The sequence below is a fragment of the Drosophila albomicans genome, chromosome 2R, assembly GCF_009650485.2.
Source record: "Drosophila albomicans strain 15112-1751.03 chromosome 2R, ASM965048v2, whole genome shotgun sequence".
NCBI lineage: Eukaryota > Metazoa > Arthropoda > Insecta > Diptera > Drosophilidae > Drosophila > Drosophila albomicans.
Window position 1 is genome coordinate 16736538 of NC_047631.2, and position 27834 is coordinate 16764371.

General features: G+C 39.9%; 3 protein-coding genes and 2 long non-coding RNA genes across 7 annotated transcripts; 2 read left to right on the top strand and 3 right to left on the bottom strand.

Annotated features, from left to right (window-relative positions):
* Positions 1–511: 511 nt before the first annotated feature.
* LOC117574164 (transcriptional adapter 2B) lies at positions 512–3215 on the top strand. 2 transcript variants are annotated; one of them, XM_034257852.2, is made up of 4 exons: positions 512–720; positions 964–1836; positions 2132–2211; positions 2272–3215. In XM_034257852.2, exons 1-4 carry the CDS (start codon positions 607–609, stop codon positions 2948–2950), a joined length of 1746 nt encoding a protein of 581 aa, XP_034113743.1. In that variant the 5' UTR covers positions 512–606; the 3' UTR covers positions 2951–3215. The 2 variants fall into 2 exon arrangements, with proteins under 2 accessions (XP_034113743.1, XP_034113744.1); XM_034257853.2 differs by having other exon boundaries at positions 2062–2211; positions 2272–2532.
* A 122-nt stretch (positions 3216–3337) lies between these two features.
* Positions 3338–6904, bottom strand: LOC117574163 (DNA polymerase iota). Of its 2 annotated transcripts, none has more exons than XM_034257850.2 (3): positions 6817–6904; positions 5057–6022; positions 3338–4985 (listed from the first exon to the last, which is right to left on the bottom strand). In XM_034257850.2, the coding sequence occupies exons 2-3, from the start codon at positions 6011–6013 to the stop codon at positions 3693–3695; spliced, it is 2250 nt and encodes a 749-aa protein (XP_034113741.2). In that variant the 5' UTR covers positions 6014–6022; positions 6817–6904; the 3' UTR covers positions 3338–3692. The 2 variants fall into 2 exon arrangements, with proteins under 2 accessions (XP_034113741.2, XP_034113742.2); XM_034257851.2 differs by lacking the exon at positions 6817–6904 and adding an exon at positions 6338–6776.
* A 12407-nt stretch (positions 6905–19311) lies between these two features.
* Positions 19312–20054, bottom strand: LOC117575667 (uncharacterized). The gene is made up of 3 exons (XR_004572894.2): positions 19898–20054; positions 19636–19823; positions 19312–19564 (listed from the first exon to the last, which is right to left on the bottom strand). It is a non-coding gene; the product is annotated as an uncharacterized LOC117575667 (long non-coding RNA).
* Positions 20055–22427: 2373 nt separating this feature from the next.
* Positions 22428–24389, bottom strand: LOC117575903 (leucine-rich repeat-containing protein 15-like). The gene is made up of 2 exons (XM_034260348.2): positions 22674–24389; positions 22428–22577 (listed from the first exon to the last, which is right to left on the bottom strand). Exons 1-2 carry the CDS (start codon positions 24288–24290, stop codon positions 22563–22565), a joined length of 1632 nt encoding a protein of 543 aa, XP_034116239.1. The 5' UTR covers positions 24291–24389; the 3' UTR covers positions 22428–22562.
* A 438-nt stretch (positions 24390–24827) lies between these two features.
* LOC127565980 (uncharacterized) lies at positions 24828–25280 on the top strand. The gene is made up of 3 exons (XR_007955320.1): positions 24828–24915; positions 24992–25085; positions 25154–25280. It is a non-coding gene; the product is annotated as an uncharacterized LOC127565980 (long non-coding RNA).
* The last annotated feature ends 2554 nt before the right edge of the window (positions 25281–27834 follow it).

The window sequence follows — 27834 nt, forward strand, 5'->3', positions numbered from 1 at the left end:
AGCTAAGCACTGACTAATCGGTATTTATATTTATATTTATATTATATATGTATAAATATGTATTTATGCATTTCACTGGTTTCGGTTTGATATTATGCGACACTTTCTCATATATTTTAGTTTATATATTATTTTTGTGATATTAGCATAAAAATTAACTACAAGAAAAAGGCAAAACTCTCGAATTAAACTTTTCAAATTCAATAAATATATAATATTGTATCCAATCAACTTCTGGTTTTAAATTATCGCGCGGACACTTATCGATTATCGCTCGAACGTACCACTGGTCACACAATGCAGTGGTGGTTCCCTATATAGCACGACGAAATCGTCTGGCTGGCTGTATTTCAAATTATCTTCTAGACATTAAAACATTTTGCTTGCGGTAAATTATTTTGTAATACACAATAGTCAATATTATATTTTTCTTCTGTAGAAAAACAACGATGTTTGCCTTTTAAAACATCGATATCATAAAACGTGAAAACCATCGATACATCAGCGACAGTACTGTCGATGTTTCTGCGTCTCCAAGATGGCGGCTATCGCATAGTGCGTTTCGCATATTCATTTTTTCACGAAAACTCGCTTTAAAAGGTCGCAATGACGACAATTGCGGATCTTTTCACAAAATATAATTGCACTAATTGCCAAGATGATATTCAAGGCATACGTGTTCATTGTGCTGAATGCGAAAATTTCGACCTGTGCCTGCAAGTAAGTACTTACATGCATAGAATTTTTGAGTGCGTATGTGTGCGTGTCGCCACACCCATACAGCAATATTCGCACACATAGGCACATACTCGCTGATACAGAGAAGAGAAGTAGTTCAAGTGCTGCTGACGCATCTAAAACTGTACATATAGCCGATATGCGATTTCACAATGTTGTTTGTTTGCAAAAACAGCTGTTTTCTGTGTACGCAGCAACTAAAGTCGATTGTTTATGCAATTTTAGTGCTTTTCAATGGGCGCCGAGATTGGCGCACATGTAAACAACCATGCATATCAGTTTATGGACACCGGCACTTCGATTCTGAGCGTGTTTCGCGGCAAAGGCGCTTGGACAGCTCGTGAGGAGATTCGATTGCTCGATGCCATTGAACAGTATGGCTTTGGTAACTGGGAGGACATTAGCAAACACATTGAGACCAAATCTGGTGAGGATGCCAAGGAGGAGTATGTAAATAAGTTTGTAAATGGCACCATCGGAAAGGCAACATGGACACCGGCGCAATCACAACGTCCACTACTTCTGGATCGCACCGAGGATGACACTGGGCCACTGGGCGCCAATGCATTGGCCCGCCTACCGCCACTGGAGATCAGCAATGAAGAGGCCATGCAACTCGGATATATGCCCAATCGTGATAGTTTTGAGCGTGAATACGATCCCACGGCGGAGCAGCTGATCTCCACAATAACGCATAGTTCGGAGGATGTGGAAATCGATGTGATGCTCAAGTTGGCCCATGTCGACATCTACACACGCCGACTGCGGGAACGCGCTCGTCGCAAGAGAATGGTGCGTGACTATCAACTGGTGTCGAATTTCTTTCGCAATCGCAACTATGCTCTGCATCCGGGATTAAGCAAGGAGCAGAAGGAGTTCCGGGACCGTTTTCGCGTCTTTGCACAGTTCTATTCGAGCAATGAGTACGAGCGTTTGCTCGGCTCACTAGAGCGCGAGAAGGAGCTACGTATTCGACAGTCGGAGCTGTATCGTTATCGCTACAATGGCATCACCAAGATCGATGACTGCAGGCATTTTGAGCAGCATGCGGCGATGGCAACGCATCGTTCTACAGGACCCTATGGCCATGGCAAGACTGTGAGTATATAAAATAGTAAATGAGATTTAAAATGCTGAACAAAATGATGATTGAAGAATGCATGGCGAGTTGAATATCGTGGTTGCTGCTAGAGTTGAAAACAAATACGAAGCTTGCTTGATTCCAGCTCTAGCAGCTTTATAGCTATTTATGTACATACGTAATGCAGAAGCGCAAACTGAAAGCAAAACTCTTCTCCTTGTCTCTACTTTCACGATATTCAGCTCCTTTGTATTATCAACGCACCCAACTCGCAGCGTTTGAATGGTTGTATAAGACAATGTTTAACCACAGGACAACACACAGCTTTACAATGGAAGTCTTCGGCCGCTAAGCTCTTCCTTGCACTCCCCGCAAGCGAATCCCAGAAAAGCGTAAGGCTCTTAGCATCTATCTTTGTGTATAATAATAATAATAATTGTGTGTTTTTACAGCGAACCGTTAAGCGGCGCCGAGGCAAGTTCAAGTTCAATCGCACCAAGAAGCATGCACCACATCGGCGACCCGACTTGCTCCGGCGCATTATTGCCCAGCAGAAACTACTTGGATAGCTATCGGACATCGTCGGCAGCTACGACAACGATGCTGCCGACGACCATGTCGAACATGGGGATGGGAATCGGGATGGGCATGGGAATGACGATGGACTCGGCAATAACAGCGACTGCAGCGACTTCCACGGCTACGATGACGGCAGCACAGGCGAACCTGCCGCAGTCCACTGCAGCAGCAGCGGCAGCAGCAGCAGCGAAGAGCAACAACAACCAACAACTTCAGCAGCAGCTGCTGCAAGGCGGCGTAAAGCAACAGCAGCAACAACAGTTCCAGCAAAGCGAACACGCCGCCGGCAGCTCTAATTCGCCAGAGGAACAGCCCGTTAGCATGAGTTACGTGCTGCGTACACAGCTCGAAGAGCTAAAGCGTCTCCCGCAGCCCCTTGGCAGCAATCTGCTGACTAACAATGAGCTAGATGTGTGCAAGAAGCACAATATAACGCCCACAACATATTTGTCGTTAAAAACCGTCTGTCTAAGCGGTGCTCCATCGTTGGGCAGTCCAATGGAGACGTCGTTGCGCAAATTCTTCATCAAATGCGGCTGGCTGAGCCACTAAGCCATTGAGTTGAAATCGCTGTAGTTCTGTTGTCAAAAGTAATTGCCGTTATCCCAAAACAGACAGAACGATAATGATATCCTGCTTCAAAGACTTATATACAATTTGATTTAATTTTATTATGTAGTATATAGTTAAAACTTATCGCTAATAGGTCGCCCATAAACAAATTCTATTTTATTCTGTGTACAGATGTCGCGTACATAACACAATTTCTATGTATTTCAATTTAACTTGTATCAAGTCAAAGTGACAATTCTTCTCGCCCGCCCCCACACAAAAAATCTCTTAGCGTGTTAACTTAATTAACTTAATAGTGGCGTGACAAATAGCAGATTAATTAAATATAAAACAAAATGCGCTTTATTTCAAAACGATGGTATGTAAAATAGTAATGAAGAGGAAAGGAAATACAAAATCAGCTCCGATTCGGATGCAATTTGTACAATCTATAAATTTAAGTAGGGCATCTAAATAATTACGATGATGAGGATGATGTCTGCAGCCACGTATTTCGAGTATTTTAATGAAGTGTATACTTATTGAATTAATAAATGTATTTTGAAATGTGAAAAACGATGTTTAAATTTTATCTTAGCTCAGACTACGTACAAGCTAATACCACAAACCTTCAAAAATATATGTCTCTTGGATTACTCAATATATAAATATAGTTTAACATATACTTTGAATCTTAAGATTAGGCAGAGCTACACGTTGGACGCAAAGCGTTTCACTCCCATCACTTGTTCCTTAGGAAATATCGATATAGCGTATTTTTCTGTGTGCCGCCTGCGCCACCACCGCCATTGCTGGTGGCGTTGCTTGCGTTACCGCTGCTCGTTGTCGCCTGCTCCACAGCGCTGGCAGCAGCTGCCACCACGAGCGAACTGCGCCACGAAGCGATCAATTCGTTCTGTAGCTCCACAGGCAATTCTTTGAAGACCTGCGCATCCACGCCGGCGGGACAAGCGATGTGAGCGAGTGAATCACCCGTTGTGGCCGTCTCCGTGATGACACTTGGCGCTGGTGCCGCAACTTGCAACGCAGGCGCAATTGTAGGCGTTGTTGGTGCACTGACCGAATCATCCATTGGCGAGGGCAACGGCGACGAGGCCGTGGAACTGGCATTCGAGCTCATTCGACTCGTGGTGCGTGCGGGCAGAAAACGTAGGCTGCCATCGATGCGATTCAGCAGCGTGTTGGGCGGTTGAATGGTCCGAAATCGTGGCGCTGCCGCTGCTGCAGATGTGGACGGTGTGCAGGCAGCAATGGGACTCATGGGAAAGTCTTTTTCACTGTCGCGAGAGTTAAGACGCAGATCACAGACACGCAGCTTACTCGGCGAAGCGACATCTGCAGCCGCATCGGCTACATCCACTGCCAATCGGCTGCGCTTCGACACGAGCACGCGGCCAATGCGGCTCTTTTTGGGCGACGGCTCCACTTCCGTTTCGGAGAAGTCACTGAAGTCCGAATTGGTGGCGCCCGATTCGGAGCCATTGTCCGTCAACATAGGTACCGGCGACGCTGTCGTCGCACGGCGTCTGTAGAACTGATCACTTGGCTTGAATGTGGTGGGTGAGGAGCGAAAGGCGGCTTCGTCTCCGCTCAGCGCGGTCGGACTGCCTTCTGTTGTGGGGGAAGTAGTGGAGTTGAGACTCGTGTTCGTTAGCGAGGTGATCGATTGCACCTCGAGATCGGCTTTTTTGATCAGAAAGTTGGCAATGGATGACGAGCCAACTTTACGCTCCTGGAACTTGGAGAAGGCCAAGCCGATTAGCGTAATGTTAAAAGGTTTGCTCAGATCCACAATGCGTTCGAACAGACGCATAATAATCTTAAGCAATTTGTCCAACGCGCCATCAGCCAGCTGCACTTTGCATACGCCCGTTTCTCCAGCGCAAACGGATGTCTTGAAAAGAGAGGGTAGAATGTTGGCCTGCTTTGTCTCCCGATGGCTGCTCTTTTTCTGAGAATCGAATTTGCGTAGCACCACCTTAATGGCGATGGGAATGCGCCCGTCTTCGGCTACCTGTGGAATTCAAAAGAATAGAATCTCTGGTAAGTAAAGTACGATTTAAATTATAAAAACTTCATGCTTACCTGCTCCATAAGACGCTTGAGCAACAAGCGAAACTTATCCGTGACATCTGTATGGACGGAAATCGTCTTACACGAATCCTCCACACTAATCGTTTTGGGTTTTCCCGTAGCACGCACTGTGCTCGCATCACGACCCAATGCCAAATCCCTCAGTTTGGTAGCAGTCTCAAACCCAAATTTCTTTCGCATGAATTCCATGTCACACTGCTGCAGCTGCTCCACACTCGATACGCCCGCCTCCAACAGCAGCGACTGCGTCTTCTGACCAATGCCCGTGACGCTATGTAAATCATTGAGTTCGCGCATAAACTGTTCCGTATACGTGGAAACGAGCACCGTCTGTTGATTTGGCTTGTTCCGACTGCCCACCAGCTTGGCCAGCAGCTTGTTGTAGGCAATCCCAGCACAACACGTGATGCCCAGCCGCAAATGGAGCTCGTCGCGTATCTCCTGCGCAATGCGCGTTCCAATCGCCAAGCGTTGAGCACAGCCACAACTACAGGCAGTTAGCGGGGTTCCATCCGCTGGATAAATGTGTCCAATGGCGGGTTTACGTTGTGCTTCGGCTACGTGAGCTTGCCGTAAATCCACAAGGGCCGTGACATCCATGTAGTTCTCATCAAATCCCAGTTTCTCCACGTCGGGGGTGTAGTTGAGCAGTAGATCGAAGATTTTCTGTGACATTAAGCGATAAGGTGCCAGATCTTCGCCATTTACTTTAACCAGATCCTTGCACAGACGTTCGGCATCTGCCACCAGCATTAGCTTGGTGACGCCCTGAGATCGGGCTATATAGTTGCAGGTCACCACAATGTTCTTCTGCAGCACAGCCAATGGACGATTGCGCAAAGAAGGATCACGTAATTCCTCCACCTGGGCATAGAAGTAGTCCATGTCCAGGTGTATGATGGTGCGCTGATGTGGTTCGCTTTTGTTAAGCACGCTAGCGAAATCCATGTTGGGCGCCTGTAAGCAAAACAAAACGAAGGTTAAACGGCTGCTCGTCTTTTCGCGCTATTTCTAGCAAAACAACAACTGTAGGCTGGCCTCTCCCCCGCACATCATCTATCAGCTGCCCGTGACCTTTGAGAAAAATACTACGCGTGCCGATAATAACAACAACAAGATATCGACTTTGATGTAGCCATCGACTTCATTTCGTCACAAAGTGTAAAAACAACAACAGCCAAACATTGTGTTTGTGTGTGTGAGAGAGAGCGGCGAGTCTAGGCCAGCTAGAGAGAGAGAGAGAGAGGTAGTCGGTTGCTGTTTTTTGCTTGCCTTGTGCAGTTGTCTGCGTGAGTAATAATTATATTATGGTTTTTTTTAGCGCGCTGGGTTTGCCCGCAACGAACAATGAGAAATTTTTCTTGCGTCTCCTGTGTTTCTCACACGCCCACGAACGAACCACCGACTTTTGCCGACTTTCTAATCAAACACACACACGTACACATATGAATGCGAAAGGTGATGTACAGTGCACCGGCAAATAATTTAGTTGGTCAACAATATATATATTATTGCACATATGTTGCTGGCTTAACATACAATAACTTCGAAGAAGACAATGATGACGCACAAAAAATTAAACGGCAAACGAGAGCTGCACACACAAGAGAAAATTGTTGCCAACCAAATATGGCTGGCCACATAACAAACAATTTGGCATGCTAGTAGTATTAAATTGTTGCTTTGGCTTTATCTTATCACGTTAACAATGAAAATCGGTTTAAATCAAATGAATTATATTATTTATTTACTTTTTTTCAACAAACTAGTGCTGTATGGAACAAACTGGTCGCCATGTGACCGCAAGTTGAATTTCGAAATATACCATATGGATTTTGAGAAATCTGCAATTATTATGACCTAATAAATACCACATCTTACTAGATTGTTCAATAGAAAGGAACTAGTGATTCCGGAACTGCGCGCGGATTTTGAGTTTGAACCTTTAACTTTTTGCTGAAACCGAAACTATTTAATAATTATTTTTTATAAGACAACACAAATTATTTTAATAACTAATAAATTTATTTCATTATTTATGTGCTAGAAATATTTTTACTGGTTTTACTTGTAATTTCACATAAATAATATGTTATCGATAAAATGTTTTTTATTCGAGTCGATTGATCGGCACTTGGTGTGGCCGCACTCTAAAATTGGAGTTTTGCATTTCAGTTGATCTGGCTAAATAATAAGGCTGCCAGATTGTCTAAGGCAGGTGGCAGTGACGTCATTGTTGCTCTGAAACAGTTACAAATTTAAAAAATGTAGCGCCAAAATTTGGGATGATATCAGCAGCTCATCCCATGCATTAGCATTTCTTGCTGTTTTTTTAAATTAATGATATTCATGAGTTTTGTACTATGCTTAGTATATCTTACATGATGAAGGCGCGTTTGCTTGGTGGATAGCAGCGAATATAAGCCATAAAGCAATGTTGCGATAAGTGGGTGGGTACTCAATGCTTGGGGCAGCTGGTGGTCACGCGCGATGCCTGTGCAGTGTGCCACAATATGGAGCAGCTTTATGGCTTGTTGTTGGTGTTCTTGTTGTTGTTATTGTGTTGCCTGTGGTGGCGTATGAAATGCGCTTGGAATTTGCCACAACAACAACTTCAATTTAGACTCCAACTCCAACTCTGACAATATGCAGGCCTTTGCGTTGTCGTCGCGCCTTCTTTGTTGTTGTTGTGGCTCGTAGTCGTCCTCGTCGTCTTCGTCCTGCGCCTGTGATAATCGCCCGTTGCTGCTTGACAGGCAAACAATGCTGTGAATTTGATTAAAATCAGCCTGCGTGTGCGTCGCAGTTATTATGGTAGTAGTGGCTGTTGTTCTTGTTTTTGTTGTTGCTGCTTTTGTTGTTGTTATTTGGCTTTTGGCTGCTAAATTTGCTTGATTTTCTGATTTTCTTATTGAAATCTTGTTTGTTGCTGAGCCAGCCACAGGCGATGCGTTGCACTAATTGTGAAACGCCATGAAAGCGGCGCCCTTCACTTGAGCCCGCTGCCCTCTCCCCCTTGGTATCACTAGTAATGTTCAAAATGGGAGCAACAAAAAAAAGAAAACTAATTAATTGGCTGGTCGTCTACGTTTGCAGCCAAGCGTTAATTCATCCGTGCATCAGAAAAAAAGAGGGAAAATCGCATCGCCCACACGGATTTGCAGGATCAAAAACGGATGTTCTTGCGCGGCATCGACTCCGGCTCCGGCTCCGGTGTCGACTCCGGTCTCGGTCCCGGTGCTTTTCACGTCGAATTTCTTTTTTTTTTGGTTTTGCTTTTTATTTTCCCTTTTTGGTTGAAAAGCGCAAAGAGCTGCGTGTGAATGTGTATGTGGGTTTGTTGGTGTGTGTGTGTGTGTGTGTGTGTGTGCGACTAGTGCGGGGCAACAAAATGTTAATAAATCTTATTTTTATCATTTGGCTATAAATACTGAATTTTTAGCTCCGGCCATGCTCAATTTATGACCATTATTTATGTCGGAAAAGCGAAAACCTCAAACATGTTGCCACAGTTTTTGCTTCGTTGCCGCAGTCGTTGGTTGCTATTGCCATTTGCTGTTGGTGTTGCTGTTGTCCGTTGCTATTGCCCGTTGCTGGTTGCTGTCGTGGCCTGCATTGTGCATCCATTTTGTTGGGCAAAGAAAGATACACAAACATATTATTGCAATTTTCCACTTGCTCCGCCCACGCGCGCAATGCTCGAGAAATAAAAGAAATATGAAAAATTGCATTACACCTTAATAAACACCTCACCTGGCAGCAGCAGCAACAGCCACAACAACAGCAACAACAGTCGCAACAGCAACAGCAACATTGGCAACCAGCGACTGCATCGCTGTTGTATCTCAGGGATCGGAGCAGCTGCTGGATGCTGTTGATGCTGTGTTGTGGTTGAGGATGCTGTGCCCTGCAGTGGCCATAATGAAGATTGTCTGCGGTTTAAGTGGACGCACGTTTGCTTAACTTGAAGCTTTGCCCCAGTCGACTGGCCACAAACTGCAATCGTTGGATGGATGGGGCTGGCAGGTAACTGATCGCGATCATTTAGGCGCTCATCTGGCATAAAATTGTTAGAAACGCCCCGTGTGTATGCGCTGCATTGCCTCCAGGGGGTAGAGATGGCACGTCGCACTCCCCGGCTCCCCTCTTCGCCTTGGCGATGACCTGTTGGACGTATAACGTTTTTGCCATTAAATTAATAAATTAATGCGATCGTGCAGAGCCCCCAAAAATACAAGAAAAGAACAACAACAGCAGCGTTCAGTCAGTGAGTCCAAATCGCTTGTCAGAATTTTGAAAATCTCAATAATAAAAGAGAAATATAAAACTCGCCTTGTGCTGCCATCAAAAAATAAAGCTCATGAGGTTTTGTCATAAATTTGTGTGCATTTAGCAATTGGAGGAAGCCAACAAAGAGCAAGCCAAAGTCGATACTCTGGTTGTTTTGGGGCTGCATATTGCACCGTGCTGGTTGCTGGTTGTTGTTGCTGTTGTCGTCGTTGTCGTGATCTTAAAGTGGGTGTTGCTAAGTGCCTGATGCCGCAGACGCAATGGCTGGCCTGGCCTGTTCTGTTGTCTGGCCTGGTCTCGTCTTGGAACCAGTCTGCCATTTTACAAGCGCGCACTCAAGCCGCTTGCCCCGGCTCCTCCTGCATCATTAACGCGAGCGCGGCCAAAAGGCAACAACTGCAACAGCAACAACAAAGAAATAATTGCACATGGCAGCAGCAGCAGCAGCAACAGCAACCGCAACAACAACAACTGCACGGATATGCTTACTACTTGAGGCCGTTCCCTGGCCTGGGATGCTTTGCTCGGCTCGACTTGGTTCGGCTTGGCTTTGGCTTTGGGTCCATCGTTTGCCGGGTCGTTGTGTGTTGCTCTGTTAATTTTACAGCCATGTCTGATATTGCTAAATGGCTGTGAGTGGATTCGTTTAAGCACCAATTTTATTACCAACAAGCATCACGTTGCATCTGCATCAATTCGGGCTCCATTCGCTGCTGCCGTTGCCGTTAAAGTTGCTGTAGCTGTTGCTGTTGCAAGTGCCTCAACCAGTGGAGAGATCCAATCAGATGCAATCCTTTTGCATTGGCCTCGCCAGTTGTTACAGCAATAACAACAGCAACAACAACAACAACTTGTTGCCCATTATAAGAGAGAGGTCTGACCACAGAGTTGTTGCTGCTTTTGTTGTTGTTGTGATTTTTGCGCCTATTTTGCATTTGCCAGGGGATTGGCTGTGCTCGCTAAACAACGCCCCCTGCAGCTGCCATTAATCGTTAATCACCTTTGCATTAAATTCCAACTAAATATTACAACTAATAATTTTCATACATTTTTTTTTAATCGCTATGTGATTTACTTGCCCATTAAAAATAATCCCCCCAAACCATTGTTGACTCATTTTACAATTCTTTTCACCTTAACGAGCGTTCTATTGCTGGAAGTGTTATTTAGAAACTCCCAGAAACTTGGTCTAATAATAACTATAAAAATAAATTAATGCATAAAAATAATAAATCAAGATTCATAAATTAAATTATACATTTAATATCGCACTGATTGAATAATACCAGAGAAATGACTTGCATAAAAAGCCCAATTCAAATAGTTAAAGAGAATTCAGCTTTTTAAATAATTACCTTAAATCCATACTTCGTAGTTGGATTGAGATTGTTTTATAGTTTATAAATATATACAAATTATAGGATTATGGATTTTGAGATGCTGTTTGTGCGTTTTTTTTATAATAATAATAATTCTTTTCTAAGGTTTTTTTCGCGAAGATTTCACAATATACAAATTATTGTAAGAAACTATCTTAGGAAAAAAAATATATTTCACATTTTCGTAACTTTAGAATTTATTTTGTATACTTTCAGCAAATACTCCCATTAAGAATACAAAAAAATCCCCTGGGAATGCAATTGCATACTAGTATAATATGTTTATGGTTGCAATTAATCAAATTGATCTCACACTTGAAGCCAATTAAATTGTTTGAGATTTGTTGAGATTTGATCTCAAGTTTCATTTCGGATTCATCGCAACTTTTGGCGCTTGTGGCACTTACCACACTTGTGTGTGTGTGTGTGTGTGTGAGTGTCATATGATATCTTCGAGATTGAACCCATTGAATAAAAACAAATTAAAGCTTATTGTTCGCATTGTCTCGGGTTACTGTCAGAGTTCGACAGTGCACTGCCTCCCCTGCTAAAGTCCTTGGCAAGGACCGCCCGCGTTGCCCTTGTGTGTGTTTTTTTTTGTTTTTGGTTTTTGTTTTTTGCGTAAAGCGAGTCACGTGCCACAATGACGACACTTCTGACATATCCGGCGGACCACACGCCGTCGTCGTCGTCGTCATCATCATCGTGGCAGCCACCCCCAATCCTAAACCCAATCGCAAGTCTTGGGTTGTCGAGGTTGAGTCCGGGATCGAGATTCAAGCTGCGGGCAAGTGTCAAGGCAAAAATTAGCGCATCACGTGCGCCTGTGCCGCAATATCCTTTAACTGGCAGTGGCAGCGGCAGTGGCAGCGTTGCTATCCTTATCCTTATCGCTATCGATTTCGTTTAATATGTTAATCTGTGCCGACACCGCCGCAGGGTCGCTCCACACTCTACACTTTTCCCTCCCTCTCTTTCTCTCTCACCATCCAATCTCATGCTCGTTCTTTCGCTGTGTTCATTAGCTGGCGACAATAAAGGTTTTATTATTGGAGCACTCCCCGTTGGGTAGTCTATAAAAGTAGCCATAGCCAGGACCTGCCTGGCGTCCACTTAATGGCTGCCACTTTTGGGAATGTTATTAAAATAAAAAAAAGAGAAGAGAAATCAAATAAAAATAAAAATCAACGAGAAAGGCTTTAAATACGCAACGCTTAAGAGACTGCCAAGCTATTGGGACGCATTAACTCTGGGGGAAAAAAACCTAATTACTGACATATCTCTGTCTCGCCCTTTATACCTTTCTCCCTTTCTCCCTCGTCGTCTCACTTTGTCGCATTGTGTGTTTAATGATTGCGTTAATTACCTTGCTTGGGGATTTTCACTGTGCACTTTGCATTTTATGGCATTTCTGTGGAAAATGCGTGAAAAGTTCTCAAGTGGACAGTGGACAGACAAATGAATGTGTGTGTTTCCAATAGCTGCCGTAATCATTGTCATTTCCATACTCTACAATTAGTCAGTCGTATCTTTAAGATACGAGCGTTTCATTTTTTATAGCTATGAAGCGATTTTCTATCAGTAGCTGTTTTATAATTTAGATTTAGTTATGCGTTGTTAGTTAAATAATTAAATTACTTTCAAGGAAACTTGTTTATTTTCATTTTTTTATTAAAGGTATTTTACCTATAAAGTATATATTTGTTGGACAATATTTAAAATTTCGAGGAAGATACATGTAATAGTTGGAGACTTTTTTAGGTATGCAACGATATTGTAAATTTTTTGGAGTATGCAAAAGATATTTTAAAATTTTGTGGGTAAATCTGATTGAGGTTTTATAATTCAAATTTTATGAGAATCCAAACTTTTTCAGATTTATAACGAATATGAATATGAAATGTAAAATGAATAAAACAAAATATTTTTAAAGAAATATCTTCATTTTTTTCCTATTCTATTCAGTTTTCTTTATATTATTATATCAAAAAATGTTGCGAATGTGTCGATCATTTATTATAAAAGTCATAAAAATATTCGAACGTATTAAATTTCATTTATTCTTCATCAATTTCTTCAGGCAATTGAAAACTTTTCCCTTGGTTTAACTGTCATGGCGAGTTAATCTGATTTATATTTTTAAATTGTTTTGTATTTTCGTTTTCTCACACTACTCGTACTCGGCTTGGTTTCGCTCAGCTCGTTTCGGCCGTCTTTAATGATTGACCTTTTTGTTGCAAGTCAATCGAACGGCATGTTATGGCAAACTATGCAGCATATTGTGGCAGTCACTGGGATGATTTTTCCCATACGCACGCCTGACACAACGGACACACCCAAAAAGGGGGCAACTAGCAGCTAAACACCACCAAACTGATGTGGCACTTGCAACAACCCTGCTTGAAGCGTGCCCGGGATGCTGGGCCGCACCAGCTAAGCGGATATTCATTACACGAACCGCACGCCGGCACGCGTCGCCGCTTTGACAGTGGCTCAGCCAACACAGCGAACTGCGAAGGACACCCCATCAAAGTGGCAACTCACTCCACATGGTTGCGTCCTTGGGCGAGCTTACACTTTACATATGTCACTGATATCCCCGTGGGAGTGTTTGACGCCTTGATTTCTGTTATTTTTTTTTGCTTTCGCTTTCGTTTTCGTTGCTGGTTTTGGAGTGCAGGCAAGTCGAAAAGTCATGCCGCTGATCCTGTTTGCTGTAAATAATGCGATTAACGTGCAACACGCAGCTCTTAAAAGGGGGTTGGGGCGCTAATGAGACAGCGACGCAGTCTCGTTTTTGGCGTTGTCAAGGATTAACGCAACAAATTTGCGCCTAAGCATGGTGTGAAATATTAAAGACAGTCCTCGACTGTCGACTGTCGAGTTGAGAGGGGATCGTGAATTATGATGATGTGTGTTGAGGGAGCAAGAATCCATTGTGGTTTTGTTGCCATTGTCTTTCCACATGAAGCTCTAGCAAACCATTAAAATGTCTTTAATGCCGCTGTGCCTCTGTGCCCTTTCCTTCCTCCTTCCTCCTGTTCCCCCATCTAGACGTATGCCGCTCACTGATTCGGAAGTAATGCTGTGAACTGTTGCCAAAAGTGCACAAAATAATCGCATTAATGGAGCTCCACACTTCATAGCCACGTGTGAGTAAACTAAATGACTAACAGGCTAACTCAATAAATGACTGCCTGAATGACTAACTGACTGACTGACTGGCTGACTGGATGACTGACTGACTGTCTGAGGAGTCGTCAGCCGTGAGGTCGCGCCGTGTCATTGTCGTGCCTGGGCAAAAGGTTGGCAAACGCCGCCGGCTGCTGTTGCACTTTGTCTTTGGGGCGTGTCTCGTAAAACGCTTTGCTGGAAAATCACATTTTCCAAGCCAAAGCCAAGTGTGCGAAAATTTGATAAACGCAGCTAAAAAAAACAAAAAAAAAGAAGTTAAAATAAAAATCGCAACATGATTTATGGAACAGCAGAAATGGGCGGCGGGTGCAGGCGGCGCATAAAGTGCTAAATAAAATAAAGCAAAATAAAATGAAAAACCATTCAATAAAAAAATCCAAGCAAAAATTGACTAAATACAAAACATGACAGACGGCGTGCGAGTATTAATAATGCGTTCAAGCCAACGGCGCGGGATTTAACTTGCAACTTGCAACGCGCAAGGCGCAACGCTCAATTCGCAACTCCAAATGCGAAATGCGATGCGGTTGTTGTGGCTCGAGTTTTTATAAAGTGCAAAAGTTGTTGTACTCTTTTTCACATTCACATTCGATAAAAATCGCATGATCATAAATTTACACTTTGCACAGCCTCCGCGGCAACGCCCACAACGCCTCAAAAAGAAAAGGGGTGAGCCGCCAACCGCCGCCGCCGTCTCTCATACTCTAGAGTAGAGTAGAGCAGAGCAGAGCAGAGCAGATAGAGGGGGAGTTTCTCACTCCACTCGAATACGCAATAATGCTCTGTGAACTGGACGCTCCTGGACAACGATTGAACGCGTGAACGATTGGTAAATTGTTGCCCCATTCGAGTTTCTTTCATTGCATGTTGCAGCAGCTTCGAATGTTGCCGGTTTGTGTTGCTTGTGGCACAATTGCAATCGCCGCTGCCGCTGCCTTTCGATTTTATTTCGCAAAGCTTACAAATCGTTGAAATATTTTGTGTTTTATAAAATGCCGCGACGCGCTTTACTTTCAAACGCCCACAAGGAACGCGGTGTGAAGTTATTTAATTGCTGCGCGTTTTGCGCGCGCGTTCCAAAACGCTAGCGAAACGCGTGCGACTTTGCAACTGCATGCTGTCTCGCTCTGGCACTTATCAAGCTGGCCAAATCAAGCGTGCGTGTGTGAGAGAGGTGGAGGAGGAGGGGGAAGGAGGAAGTATGCGGGGCAATTGCATAATTAATGCTGTGCACCGCATTTGCATATTTCTAATTTAATCGAAACAAAAACAATAAATCCAAATTGAATATATGCACAGCGAAGGCAACAACAACTAAACAACAGCAAGGCCGCAACGCTTCCATGGCTATGGCGTTGTCTTCTCTTTCCCCTCACCCCTGCTGCGTGCTGTCTGTGTGCAGTTGGGTGCATGTCGCTGCAACATTATAAATAAATCAAAATACAATTTCTCAGAAATTGCGATGCCATATCAAAATCTTGAGTGTAACGAGAAGGAGTGGGAGGAGCAGGACGAGGAGCCATCCCAAATACTGTGGCACCAAACATCGGCCACAATTTCCACCCAAAACATGTCGTAGGCAAATCTGGCCAACACAGCACACCAGAGGGAGGGGTGGGAGGGGAGTGGGAGAAGACAGGCGGCGGGTGCCAACGCAGTCAGTGCAAAGCACTCGACGGCGCACAGAGGCGGAAAAGTCGTTGTTCAAGTTGTTCCTGTTGGATATCGCTGTTGTTGTTGTTGTTGCTGGTGCTGTTGTTGCTGTTGCTGTTGGTATTGGTATTGGTCAGGCAACGAGAGAGTGCAGCTTAGCAGCCGCCTTGCATCTAGGCAAACAAGGCAACGAGGCAGTCACATGTTGCACACACGACTTCCACTTGGACTTGTCCTCTGCATGCCGTGCAATTATTCTGAACTTAAAATCGTATTTTGTACGAATCTTGTAAATGCATCTTGTCTCTTCGACTGGCAGTGCCAATGTCTAGGCAACATTTCATATGCAAACGACAAAGCGAACAACATCCACAACAACAATAGCAACATCTACAGCGACAGCAACAACAACAACAACAGCAACAACAAGAAAAACATCAACTTAAACTAGCGCTAAATTGTCAGCAATTGTCGTTTAGCTCTGGCAGCTGCAGCAACATATTGCACCGGCAACTGTCAGCAACATGTGGCTATAAAAAGTTGTGCTACACTCAGAAAAAATATTAATTATGAAATTAAGAATTAAATGAAATTAAATTTTAATTTTAATCTTTTCAATATTGTTACGACCAGCGCAATAATTGAATAGTATTATACTTTTAGTGATAGTAATTTTAAAGTATTTACTTTGGGTAAAATCACTCGAAAATTTATTTAATTCCTCACAAATTTAATTCATCAAACATTTGACTAATAAATCAAAATTATATATTTAGAAACAGAAGTTAAATATTTCATTTGTAAATTATCAACATTGATAATCATGCATAAGAAATCCAATTGCTGTTACTATCCATCCTAAAAGCATGCTTCACTTCTTGAAATTGTAGATCTAATTAGATAATTAATAGAACAAATCCAATATAAATACAAATCGTAGATTATATGTATGATATTTTAGTTATGTAATTCGACTTAAAACTCTTTTCATATTTAGAATATTAATATCAATATTTATAACTTTCTCTTCATTACCTTATTCAAATATCGATATTATAGAAAGCAATAAATGAAAATAATTTGGTATTATATCATAAAGCAATTAATACGTTTATCATTTCGAGCGAATTAAAAATAACTTATTTTAATGAACTGTACCAACCAAAGACTAACAAATTAACGAATAGTCTGCCGCTGACTTCTAACATGGACACCCGAAGTTCGTATCATTTAGCAATAGTTCTGATACTAAATATTTTGTTAATTATCCATGGAGCCAAGGTAAGTAAAAGAAGAACTAGGAACACTTTAACTTCAAATTTTGACTTTTGAAAGTTTTATTTGTTGGCATAGCGCAAGACCGTAGTCGAGTTCACCAAAATGCGCATTGACAATTTTATTCCAAATATAATGGTGCTGAATTATTGGATCAATCGCACATCTAGCAATATTTCTGCTATATATGCCAACTTCAAATTTACTGAAGATATATATAATGTAACGGGTCAACTCAGTTTAAATATTAAACACACTGATAAGTATATTAATTACCTAACACTTGAATTGGATTTTTGTAAAGGGATGCAAAGTCTATATAGCGAATATGTGACGCGGATGTTAGAAAGTGAACTGCGCTCTGTTTCAAATTATCCATTGGGCTGTCCATTGAAAAAGGTTACCTTACGAGAGTTTAGTGGGATACGTTATTAAATATCATTTTTTTACAGAATTATGAATATTATGTAAAAGGATTTGCAGTTAACCCGGATGTAATACCAAGTTATTTTCCATTGGTGTCATTTATATCAAATATTTCATTTCTTCGTAATCTACAACCCGGTATCAACATAAGTGTTGCAGGTCGCACACGAAGAAAATAATAATCATATATAATTAAATGAAAATTTATATCAATTAAATCTCTTTAATTTTGCACAATCCATTTCGTTCAATAAAAAGTAAATATTTCATGATTTTGATAAAAATAATATGCATATTTAATTTTAAATTCTTAGTTACTGACATTACAGATACATTTTTAGATTCAGATATTTATAATAATTATTAGGGCTATGAATGTTACATGAAAAAGAGAAATTCAGTTAACACTCCTTTTGCATATACATATGTTAAATAAGAATTGTATATTTAAAATTATATTTTTCAGAAAATATTATTTTTTAAAATGCGCATTTTGATTTTGTTATTTTAATGCCGATATTTTTAAAATTATTATGTTATTATGGTTATAAAACTTAATTGTTGTTGATAAAAATAAAAATTATTGGGTAATAAGAGCAATTAATAGATTCAACCCATTAAAAATAAATTAATGTTGTAATAGTGTACTTTGTTAACCATAGTAAAACAATTCAAGGAGTAGTTTGCCGCTGACTTCAAACATGGATACTCGAATTCCGCAACATTTGGTAATAGCTTTGATACTTAATATTTTTTTAATCACTCAGGGAGCCAAGGTAAGTAAAAGAAGAGCTAGAAACACTTTAGCTTCAGATTTTGACTTTTGGTTTTATTTGTTGGCATAGCGCAAGACCGTAGTCGAGTTCACCAAAATGCGCATTGACAATTTTATTCCAAATATAATGGCGCTGAACTATTGGATCAATCGCACATCTAGCAATATTTCTGCTATATATGTCAATTTAAAATTGACCAAAGATGTGTATAATGTAACGGGTCAATTCAGTCTAAATTTTAAATACACTGACAAGTATGTTAATTACCTAACACTTGAATTGGATTTTTGTAAAGGGATGCAAAGTCTATATAGCGAATATGTGACGCGGATGTTAGAAAGTGAACTGCGCTCTGTTTCAAATTATCCATTGGACTGTCCATTTAAAAAGGTTACCTTACGAGAATTTATTTGGATACGTTATTACATATAATTTTTTTACAGAATTATGAATATTATATAAACGGATTTGCAGTTAACCCGGATGTTTTACCAAGTTATTTTCCGTTGGTGTCATTTATATCAAATATTACATTTCTTCGCAATCTAAAACCCGCTGCCAACATAAGTATTTCAGGACGAACACGAAGAAAATAATAATCATATATAATATAATTAAATGAATATTCATATAAATTAAAAAATTTCTTTAATTTTGCACAATTCATTTCTTTCAATAAAAAGTGAATATTTTATGATTTTTACAAAAATAATATGCATAATTAATTTTAAATTCTTAGTTACTGACATTACAGATACATTACATTACAAATGCAGAAAAAATGGTTTATAGTTTTTAGATTATAATAATTATTAGGGCTACAAGAAAAAAAGAAATTCAGTTAAGCCACCTTCTGCATATACATATGTTAAATAAAAATTGTACATTGAAAATTGTATTTTTCAGAAATTAATATTTTTATAGTGCACATTTCTATTATGTTATTTTAATGCCGATTTTTTGATTAATTATTAAGTTATTATAATTATAAAACTTAATTGTTGTTGACAAAAAAAAGAAAATTATTGGATAATAAGAGCAATTAATAGATTCAACCCATTAAAAATGAATTAATGTTGTAATAGTGTACTTTGTTAACCATTGTAAAACAATTCAAGGAGTAGTTTGCCGCCGACTTCAAACATGGACATACGAATTCCGATACATTTGGAAATAGTTCTGTTACTTAATATTTTGTTAATGACCCACGGAGCAAAAGTGAGTGAAAGCAACGACTTATCTTTTACTTTAGTCTTTTTAATATTTCAACGTTTTGGTAAAGCGCAAACTTGTAGAGTTCACCAAACTAGATGTTGATAATCGACTTCCAAATTTAATAGTAACAAACTATTGGATCAACCGCACAGATAGCAATCTTACCACTATATTCGCGGACTATAAGTTAACTGAAGATGTGTATAACGTAACGGGAACATTCAATTTAAACTTTAAATTCACTGACAAGTTCATTAATTACTTCACCATTGACTTCGACGTTTGCAAAGCTAGGGAAAAGATATACAGTCAATATATATCGCAGAAGCTGGAAAAACAATTACGCTCTGTTTCAAATTACCCATTGAACTGTCCATTTAAAAAGGTTTGATGTAAGAGAATTTATTCGCATACATAATTACATTTTACTTCTTTGCAGAATTATGAATATTATGTAAAGGGATTCAAAATTGACCCGAATTTAATTCCAATTTATTTGCCAAACTTACATTTTATGTCGAATCTTACTATCTTCAGAAATCTGCAATCCTGTGCCAGCATAATTGTTACAGGTTATTTGCGAAACAAATAAATTATAACTTCAATTGATTTATAATTCTTACCATGTTTTTGCCCAAAATGTTTTAACTGAATAACTGTTGATTTACTATGGAAAATAAATCCTGTGCAAATGTAAAATTGCTTGTTAAACAATTTAATTTTTTTGTTTTTCGATTTTGAACAAAGAAAACATTTATATTTAATTTAAATTTCAGAGTAACTAAGATTTCATTAGTATTACATTACATATCAAATGGAATCTAACACTTTCTTTGTAAAATTATTGTGATAAATACGATTTGAACAGCTCATGTATGAGAAGTATATAATTATACTACTTAATTGTCGATAATGAATACGATTAGGTGTCATTAAAAGTAAATTATTGTTTCGAACTTTATTAACATTAAGTGAACAGCTCATCGAATAGTTTATCGCTGACTTCAATAATGGACACTCGAATTTCGCATCATTTGACAATAGTTATATTTCTTAATATTTTGTTAATTACTCTGGGAGCAAGGGTGAGCGAAAGAAGATTTTGAAACGATTTATTTTAATCTTTTGCTTTTTTAATATTTAAATATTTTGAATAGCGCAAATTTGTAGAGTTAACTAATCTAGAGATTGACAACCGCCTTCCAAAAGTAATAACTGTAAACCACTGGATAAACCGCACATCTAGCAATATTTCCACTATCTTCGCAAACTATAAGTTATCTGAAGATTTGTATAATATAACGGGAACATTTAATTTAAACGTTAAATTCAATGACAAATTCGTTAATTACTTCACCATTGACTTTGACTTTTGCAAAGGTAGAGAAGTGCTATATAGCCAATATGTGTCAAAGATGCTAGAAAGACAATTACGGGCTGTTTCAAATTACCCATTGAACTGTCCATTAAAAAAGGTTTGTTCTACGATAATTTATTCGCATACATAATTAAAGTTTATTTCTTTGTAGAATTATGAATATTATGTAAAAGGATTTAGAGTTGATCCGAGTTTAATTCCAATTTATTTGCCGAACGTATATTTTCTGTCGAATACTACTTTCTTCAGAAATCTACAACCTGTTATAAATATAGTTCTTAAGGGACGTGTGCTAAACAAATAAATTCTACTAACCTTCACATTTCGATGTTTACCATAAATAAACAACAATATTCATATTCAAAAATGAAGTTAACCACTTACTTCGCATATTTATTGTATTAAATACAAGTTTAACAATTAATAAAAAGAATTGATTCTCAGGTGTTATTATGTTTTAAGTCTTCACATCATTTATGTCATCATCATATGAATAAAGGTTTTCAAATGCGTGATGAGTGTGCTCGTTTGTGAGATACCCGCTACCCATTTTGATTAAGTGAATTTATTCTTGAAAATATACGAATATATACCAAAGGCTATATTCTGTATATTGATATAGTACTACATTCAAAATATACCATATTTTAACCAAAACTGCTAAGTTTCTATTGCAGCAGGCGTTTTTTACCACACAAAAGTATTTCATAAATAAGCTCCAACATTTTTTCGGTAGGCCCAAAGATATAATAACGTATAGGTAGCGGGAATACTTATAATTATAATATTAAACGACTGAATCGTTAATAAAAATGACAATTATTGTGCATTAAATCAAATAACAATTAAAAGTAAATTATTGAAGTGCACATTATTAACATTAAACTAACAACTAATCGAATAGTTTGCTGTAGACCTCAATCATGGACACTCGAATTTCGTATCAATTGGCGATATCTCTGATACTTAATATTTTGTTCACTATCCATGGAGCAAAGGTGAGTGAGAAAGAAAAGCTAGGAAAAACTTAACTTTAACTTTTGCTATTTCAATGTTTATGTTTGGTATTATAGAGAAATGTAGTAATAGATTTCACTAAAGTAGAGATTGGCAATCGACTTCCAAACGTAATAGCGATGTATTCTTGGATCAATCGCACGTCTAGCAATATTTCGGCTCTCTACATGAACTACTCGTTTTCTGAAGATGTGTATAATCTAACGGCAACATTTAATTTAAACGTTAAACATACTGACAAATTTATTAATTACTTCACTCTTGACTTTGACTATTGCAAAGGTAGAGAAATGCTATATAGCCAATATGTGGCACAGATTTTGGAAAAACAATTACGCACTGTTTCGAATTACCCATTGGACTGTCCATTTAAAAAGGTTTGATTTAAGAGAATTTATTCGCATACATTATTAAAGATTGTCTCTTTACAGAATTATGAATATTATGTAAAAGGATTCACAGTTGATACGAATTTAATTCCTGGTTATTTTCCGAAAATTTTTTTTTTATCAAATATAACTTTTTACATAAATCTACAATACGGTTTAAATATAGTTATTACAGGTGAAGTACGAAGAAAATAAATTCTTCTACATAATAAAATAATCAATCGAATGTTTCACAGTAGTATAATCACGATAATTACATTCGATAAATGTTGGCGTGGTTGTTGTTTAAGGTGAATTTCAATAAAAGCTTTGTTTGTCAAATTTCTTCCCTGCTCTTTAATTTTGACATGAAATAAAATAAGTATTAGATTTAATTTGTGTGTTTAATGTATTTTATTTAATAAATGAATCACAATAATCTTTGCAAGTTTCTATTTGATTTACCTTGTGCTAGCCAATAGTTTGTGCGTTTAAGTTTATGTCTGTGGCTGAATGCTCTCACAGCTATGCACTCGATGTCTGTGTGATGGGGAAAAAATGATGATGAAAAAATAAGAAATAATAAACGAAAGAAACGAAAAGTAAAACAAAAGAAATGTATAAGCGAAATCATACTTCAGAGTCCTCCTCATTGAGGCGTCTGTTGCTGTGAGTGCCATTGACCATTTGCGGCCTGCCCCGCAGCCGCTGCCGCAAGCGACGCACACAACCCTCCTCCTCCAGAATGTGATATAGCTGAATCAGTAGTATGACAAATACCACCACAAGCGTTACAAATGCTAAAACGTCCCGGGTCGTCCAATATGGATGAATGCCACTGACGCCAGCTATGGGGCCACACTGTGCCTCAGTCGCCGGCTGCAATTGTGGCTCCCTTGTGATCTGTTCACTGCTCGGTTTGTGGTGATTGCACGGCACCGGCAGATGGATGCCACGATCGGTGAAAAATGTGGCTAGTATGTGCATGAATCTGTAGTCACTGTCGCACACTCCAAGCTCCTGGAACTTTGGATGCTGTTGATGAAACAACTTGTAGTCGAAGTCTGTCAGTCGAACATCCTGTACATTGAGTTGCTGTAAATTTGGAAGAGTTGCAAAGTTTGCGGCCGTCACTGAGATTAGATGATTGTAGGATATGTCCAGTTTAGTCAAGCGATAGGGCAGCATTGATGACAGTTCCTCCAACTGATTGTAGGCGAGATTCAGTTGTGTGAGACTGGGCAGCAGCAGACGCAGAGAGTTGTTTGCGGGCGAAAGTGAGTCAATGTTGTTTTTAGAGAGATCGAGACGTTGCAGATTCCACATGCCGTCGAGCAGCGTGGAAGTGGCATTGCCATCCAGCAGATTGTGCTGCAGGTCGAGCTCGATGACGGCACTCTTATCGCCAATGTAAAGCTTCGTCAGCTCATTGTGGCCCGCCTGTAAATTGATAACGCCGCCGTAGATGATTAAGCGCTGCAAGCGGCTGCTCTCGATGCGCACTCTTTGAACGCTCTCGAGCTGCAACTCCTCCACGTGACAGTTGCTCAGATCGAGTAATCGTAGAGTTTTCAATGGCAACAACGTGCTCGACTCGAATTGAACAAAGTGGTTGCCATTGAGCAGCAGCGTCTGCAGTTTAGTGTTGTGCTCAAAGATTCGTGGATGAATGTACGTTATCTCATTGTCGCTGAGATCGAGATGCAATAGTTGGGGCAGCGGATCAAAGGCATCGTCTGCCAGTTCCGTGATGCCATTGCTCTGCAGGCCCAACAGTCGAAGCTGGGTGAGACCCGTAAAAGCCTGTCCACGAACCACTAGAATATTGTTGTGGCCCAGTTGCAACACCTCCAGCTGCTCCAGCAGCACAAACTGTTGGTTCTTTAGTTGCGAGATGTGATTGCGTTGCAATTGCAATTGTTTTAACTGCTTGACTGGTTGAAAATCATCTTTGTTCACATGGTATACACTGCTGTTCAGCATCATCAACACTCGAAGATTGGGCGCCTGCCGCAGCAGCTCCATGGGCAGAGCTCGTAGCTGACAGTCGCTTAGCAGCAGCTCCTCCAGCTGCAACGCTTTGTTGTCTGTGAATCGCAGTGGCTGCACAAAGGTGCTCGAAAGTTGCGATAGGCTGCAGGTGGAATCTGGGCAACTGGCGCTGACATTGAGGTTATTGTTGTCATCATAGACGGGTAATCCTAGCACACATTCTACTCCCAACAGCAACAGCGAAAGCAATAGTCTATGCATGACGATATATACTATATAGATCTATATATATACTCCACTGGATTACGCTTTTGTTCCCTTATAACCGACGCTTGCAACCGCGTTAAATGAACTGAAATGCGATCGCTGCTCCATGAAGCATTCTTATCGCCAGCAAAGCTCAGATTCAGCGTCTGCGGGTTATACTATACTTATGCATATATTGCTTGCTCTGATAAGCCAGAGAGCGTGTGGTATATAACTTCCCCTTTGGGAAATTATTGGGACACACAAAGCGCTGAACTGCAACAAAGTTGCTCTTGCATTCCAACTGATAATTGATTACGACATCGTGCTTCAGAACTCAAGTTAGACCACCCACGAGTTTACATTTAATTATGACATTAAACAAACATAAAAGCCGAAGGAATTATTTCTAATAAATATCATAGCTTCAAATAAAATACATTTACTATTATTATACAATATTTATTAAACGTGATGTGGACATTCAATCTAAAATTTAATTTTAAAAAATTATTATATGTTATGTCTTTATTAAATTTCAATGCTTTTTTAGTCAGTATGAAATTGGAATAATAAAACTATTAATTTGTTTTTCAAAACGAAAATGATTGGATATTAAGTCATATAGCAATCAATAGATGTAAGCATTCACACCTATTAAAATTGAATTATTATAGGTTACCTTATTAACATTAAGCTAACAACATATGAAATAGTTAGCAGCTGACTACAAACATGGGCACTCAAGTTTCGAATCATCTAGTTAAAGTTTTGATACTAAATATTTTTTTGGTCATTCATAGTGCAAAGGTGAGTGAAAAAGAAAAGCTAGGAAAAACTAACTTTTGTATTTTCAATGGCTTCATTTGTTTTTATAGAGATATGGAGTAGAAGATTTCACTAAACTAGATATTGACAATCGACTTCCAAACGTTATCTCGATGAACTCTTCGATCAATCGCACATCTAACAATATTACTGCTCTTTATCTAAATTACAAGTTTTCCGATAATGTGTACAATTTAACGGGATAATTTAACTTAAAATGAAACACACTGATAAGTTTATTAATTACTTCACAATTGAATTCGACGTTTGCAAAAGTAGAGAAATGCTATATGTGGCTCGGGCGTTAGAAAAACAATTACGAGCTGTTTCCAATATCCATTGAGCTGTCCATTAAAAAAAGTTTGTTTTAAAAATTTGATTCTTATAAATGTATTTATTATTATTATTTTTTGTTTTACAAAATTATGCTTATTATGTAAATGGATTCACAATTGCCTCTAACTTAGTACCAAATTATTTACCGGAAGTATTGTTTATGTCCAATATGACTTTTTTTTTAGAAATCTACAACCCGCTATTAGCTTTATTATTCAAGCTCAATTGCGAAGAAAATAAATCGTTTTATATAATGGAGAAATCACTCTAATAATTAAGCCGAACGTGTTTTAATTTGTATTCATTTGAACTGTCTTTTCAATTTTTCACAGTATATGTTTTTCATTTAAAAATATGTCTATAAAACCACAACATTTCCTATTCGTTTTTTTTTGCAGTGTGGCAACAATATTTATAAACAATTAAGAAAGCACACACAAAGCTTTCAGTTTGTTGCTGGAAAAAGCTTCATATGTGTACTTATGAAGGCAACAGACTGAGAAATCTGCGCATTTGGAGGGAACACGTTGTCAATGGGTCAGTAACATGACTTCTAACACGAAGATCAAAGTAGCCCATATGCCCACATATAACACACGCATCGCCATGACATTGCCACTGCTGAGTGGACTCGAAATGGGAGATGGAGATGGAAAAGGAGACGGAGATGAGGTTGCAGTTGAAGTCGGGGCACAACTTAGAAGCCATCATAATTTAAACATGAGTGTTGCTTGCCACTGCGCACGGGCAACAATGCTGCTGTTGCTGTTGCTGCGAACAAATGCGTTCAACACTGCGCTACAAGCTCGACAGGGTCGCCTGGCGTTATCAGCTGCGGCGATGCTGATTAATCGCTGCTGATAAGCAGCCCCTTTGAGTGTCTGTCCCTCTCTGTCTGTCCGCTTTGTCTGCCTGGACGTGGATTGTGGTTCTTGAATGACGAGCAATGATGACGAGGATGATGATCGACGGTAGCGTTGCGTTGACGTTGACTGCGTGCGGGTTTTGGGTACTTCAACAATACTCAAACACACATACACACACATATACACTCAGTGGTTCATATTCATATTCTATGCTTTTGTGGTTATCCCTTTTTGGTGGTTTTCTCTTTGGGACTTTTGTGCAAAGGTGTGCCTGTGTTATGCGAAATATGCGTGGCGTTGTCCAATGCCGATCGTTCGAGCCGATCTGTTGTCCCTTCCCCTCTATACTCTACTGCCCCTTTTCTCGGGCCAATGTCCGTTCATTGCCCAAAGTGGTTTAGATTAAGGGCTTTAGTTTAGTATTTTGGCAACAAATGGGGCGTTATTTGCTCAGCGAAACGTGCGACTGCTTTGCCTTTCGATCTGACTCTGACTTTGGCTTTGACTTTGGCTGTGGCTTTGTGGCCAAAACGATCGATCTGGACAACGGTCGGTGCACCTCATTGACCTCTGAAGCCGTCCTCATTCCTTGTTTGCTGTTCTTCATTCTCCTCAGAGACGATGTTGTTGCTCTTGCTCTGCGTTTTTTTTTTTTTTTGTTGAACATCTGTCGATCTTGTACGGCGATAATTTGAATTGAGTTTTCTCCGTTTGCGATCCTCAGTTTCTCACTCACTTACTCAACCATGTGCTGTCACATGGACTCTAATAATATAGCTCTCAGCTAGCTCGCGCTCTACTCTCATGCGGGTCAACAGTGCAAAGTGTATTGCTGCCCACATAATAAGCTAGTAATGTCAACTAATCAAAGTGCTGAGCTTTCTCACTCCTCCTTAAACATTCTCCCACTCTTTTTGTATTTAAAGTCCCCAAACGTGTCACCTTGCCCCATTCAATGCTCTTCAGGTTGCAAGCTCAGTCAGCTCAGTCGCATTCACGCTGCACGTTCGAGTCGTTTTCTCGCAATTAACGCGAAATTCTACGAATTGTTTAATTAGAACTCCAGCTACATCTACAGCTACAGTTCCAGCTCGAGCTCGAGCTCCAGCTCCAGCTACAGCTTCAACGCCAGCACGTTTGCGCTGGGCGCTGCATAATCTTTTTGTAAACATGAAACTCGCGCCATTATATCTGAACGTTGCCACAGACTGCAGCAATTGGATGCGAGAGCGCGAGGGGGGAGGCACTCAGGTTGTTTCTCTTACATGTTTTATGCCTCACTCCGCTTCACTCCGCGCTGTGCTGCGCACTGTGGCTACGTTTTAAATTTAAAATCTGTGAATTTGAAGCAGTTAATCGAGCAACGTTGTGTCTGCCGTCTTCGTCTTCCTCTCTGTCTCTGTCTCCACAGTCTGCAGTCCGCAGTCTGCAGTTGAGAGTCGAGCTGAGCTTCTGCTTAGGTGTTGCCTCTGCTTGTTGTTGTTGCTGTTTGCTGTCTGTTGTGGCTGATTTCGTTTGCCGATTAAATC

Coding starts and splice junctions, on each gene's coding strand:
- LOC117574164 (XM_034257852.2), top strand. CDS start 607: ATGACGACAATTGCGGATCTTTTCACAAAATATAATTGCACTAATTGC. Junction 721..963: donor ATTTCGACCTGTGCCTGCAA/GTAAGTACTTAC, acceptor ATGCAATTTTAG/TGCTTTTCAATGGGCGCCGA. Junction 1,837..2,131: donor CCTATGGCCATGGCAAGACT/GTGAGTATATAA, acceptor GTTTAACCACAG/GACAACACACAGCTTTACAA.
- LOC117574163 (XM_034257850.2), bottom strand. CDS start 6,013: ATGGATTTCGCTAGCGTGCTTAACAAAAGCGAACCACATCAGCGCACC. Junction 4,986..5,056: donor TCAAGCGTCTTATGGAGCAG/GTAAGCATGAAG, acceptor TGAATTCCACAG/GTAGCCGAAGACGGGCGCAT.
- LOC117575903 (XM_034260348.2), bottom strand. CDS start 24,290: ATGCATAGACTATTGCTTTCGCTGTTGCTGTTGGGAGTAGAATGTGTG.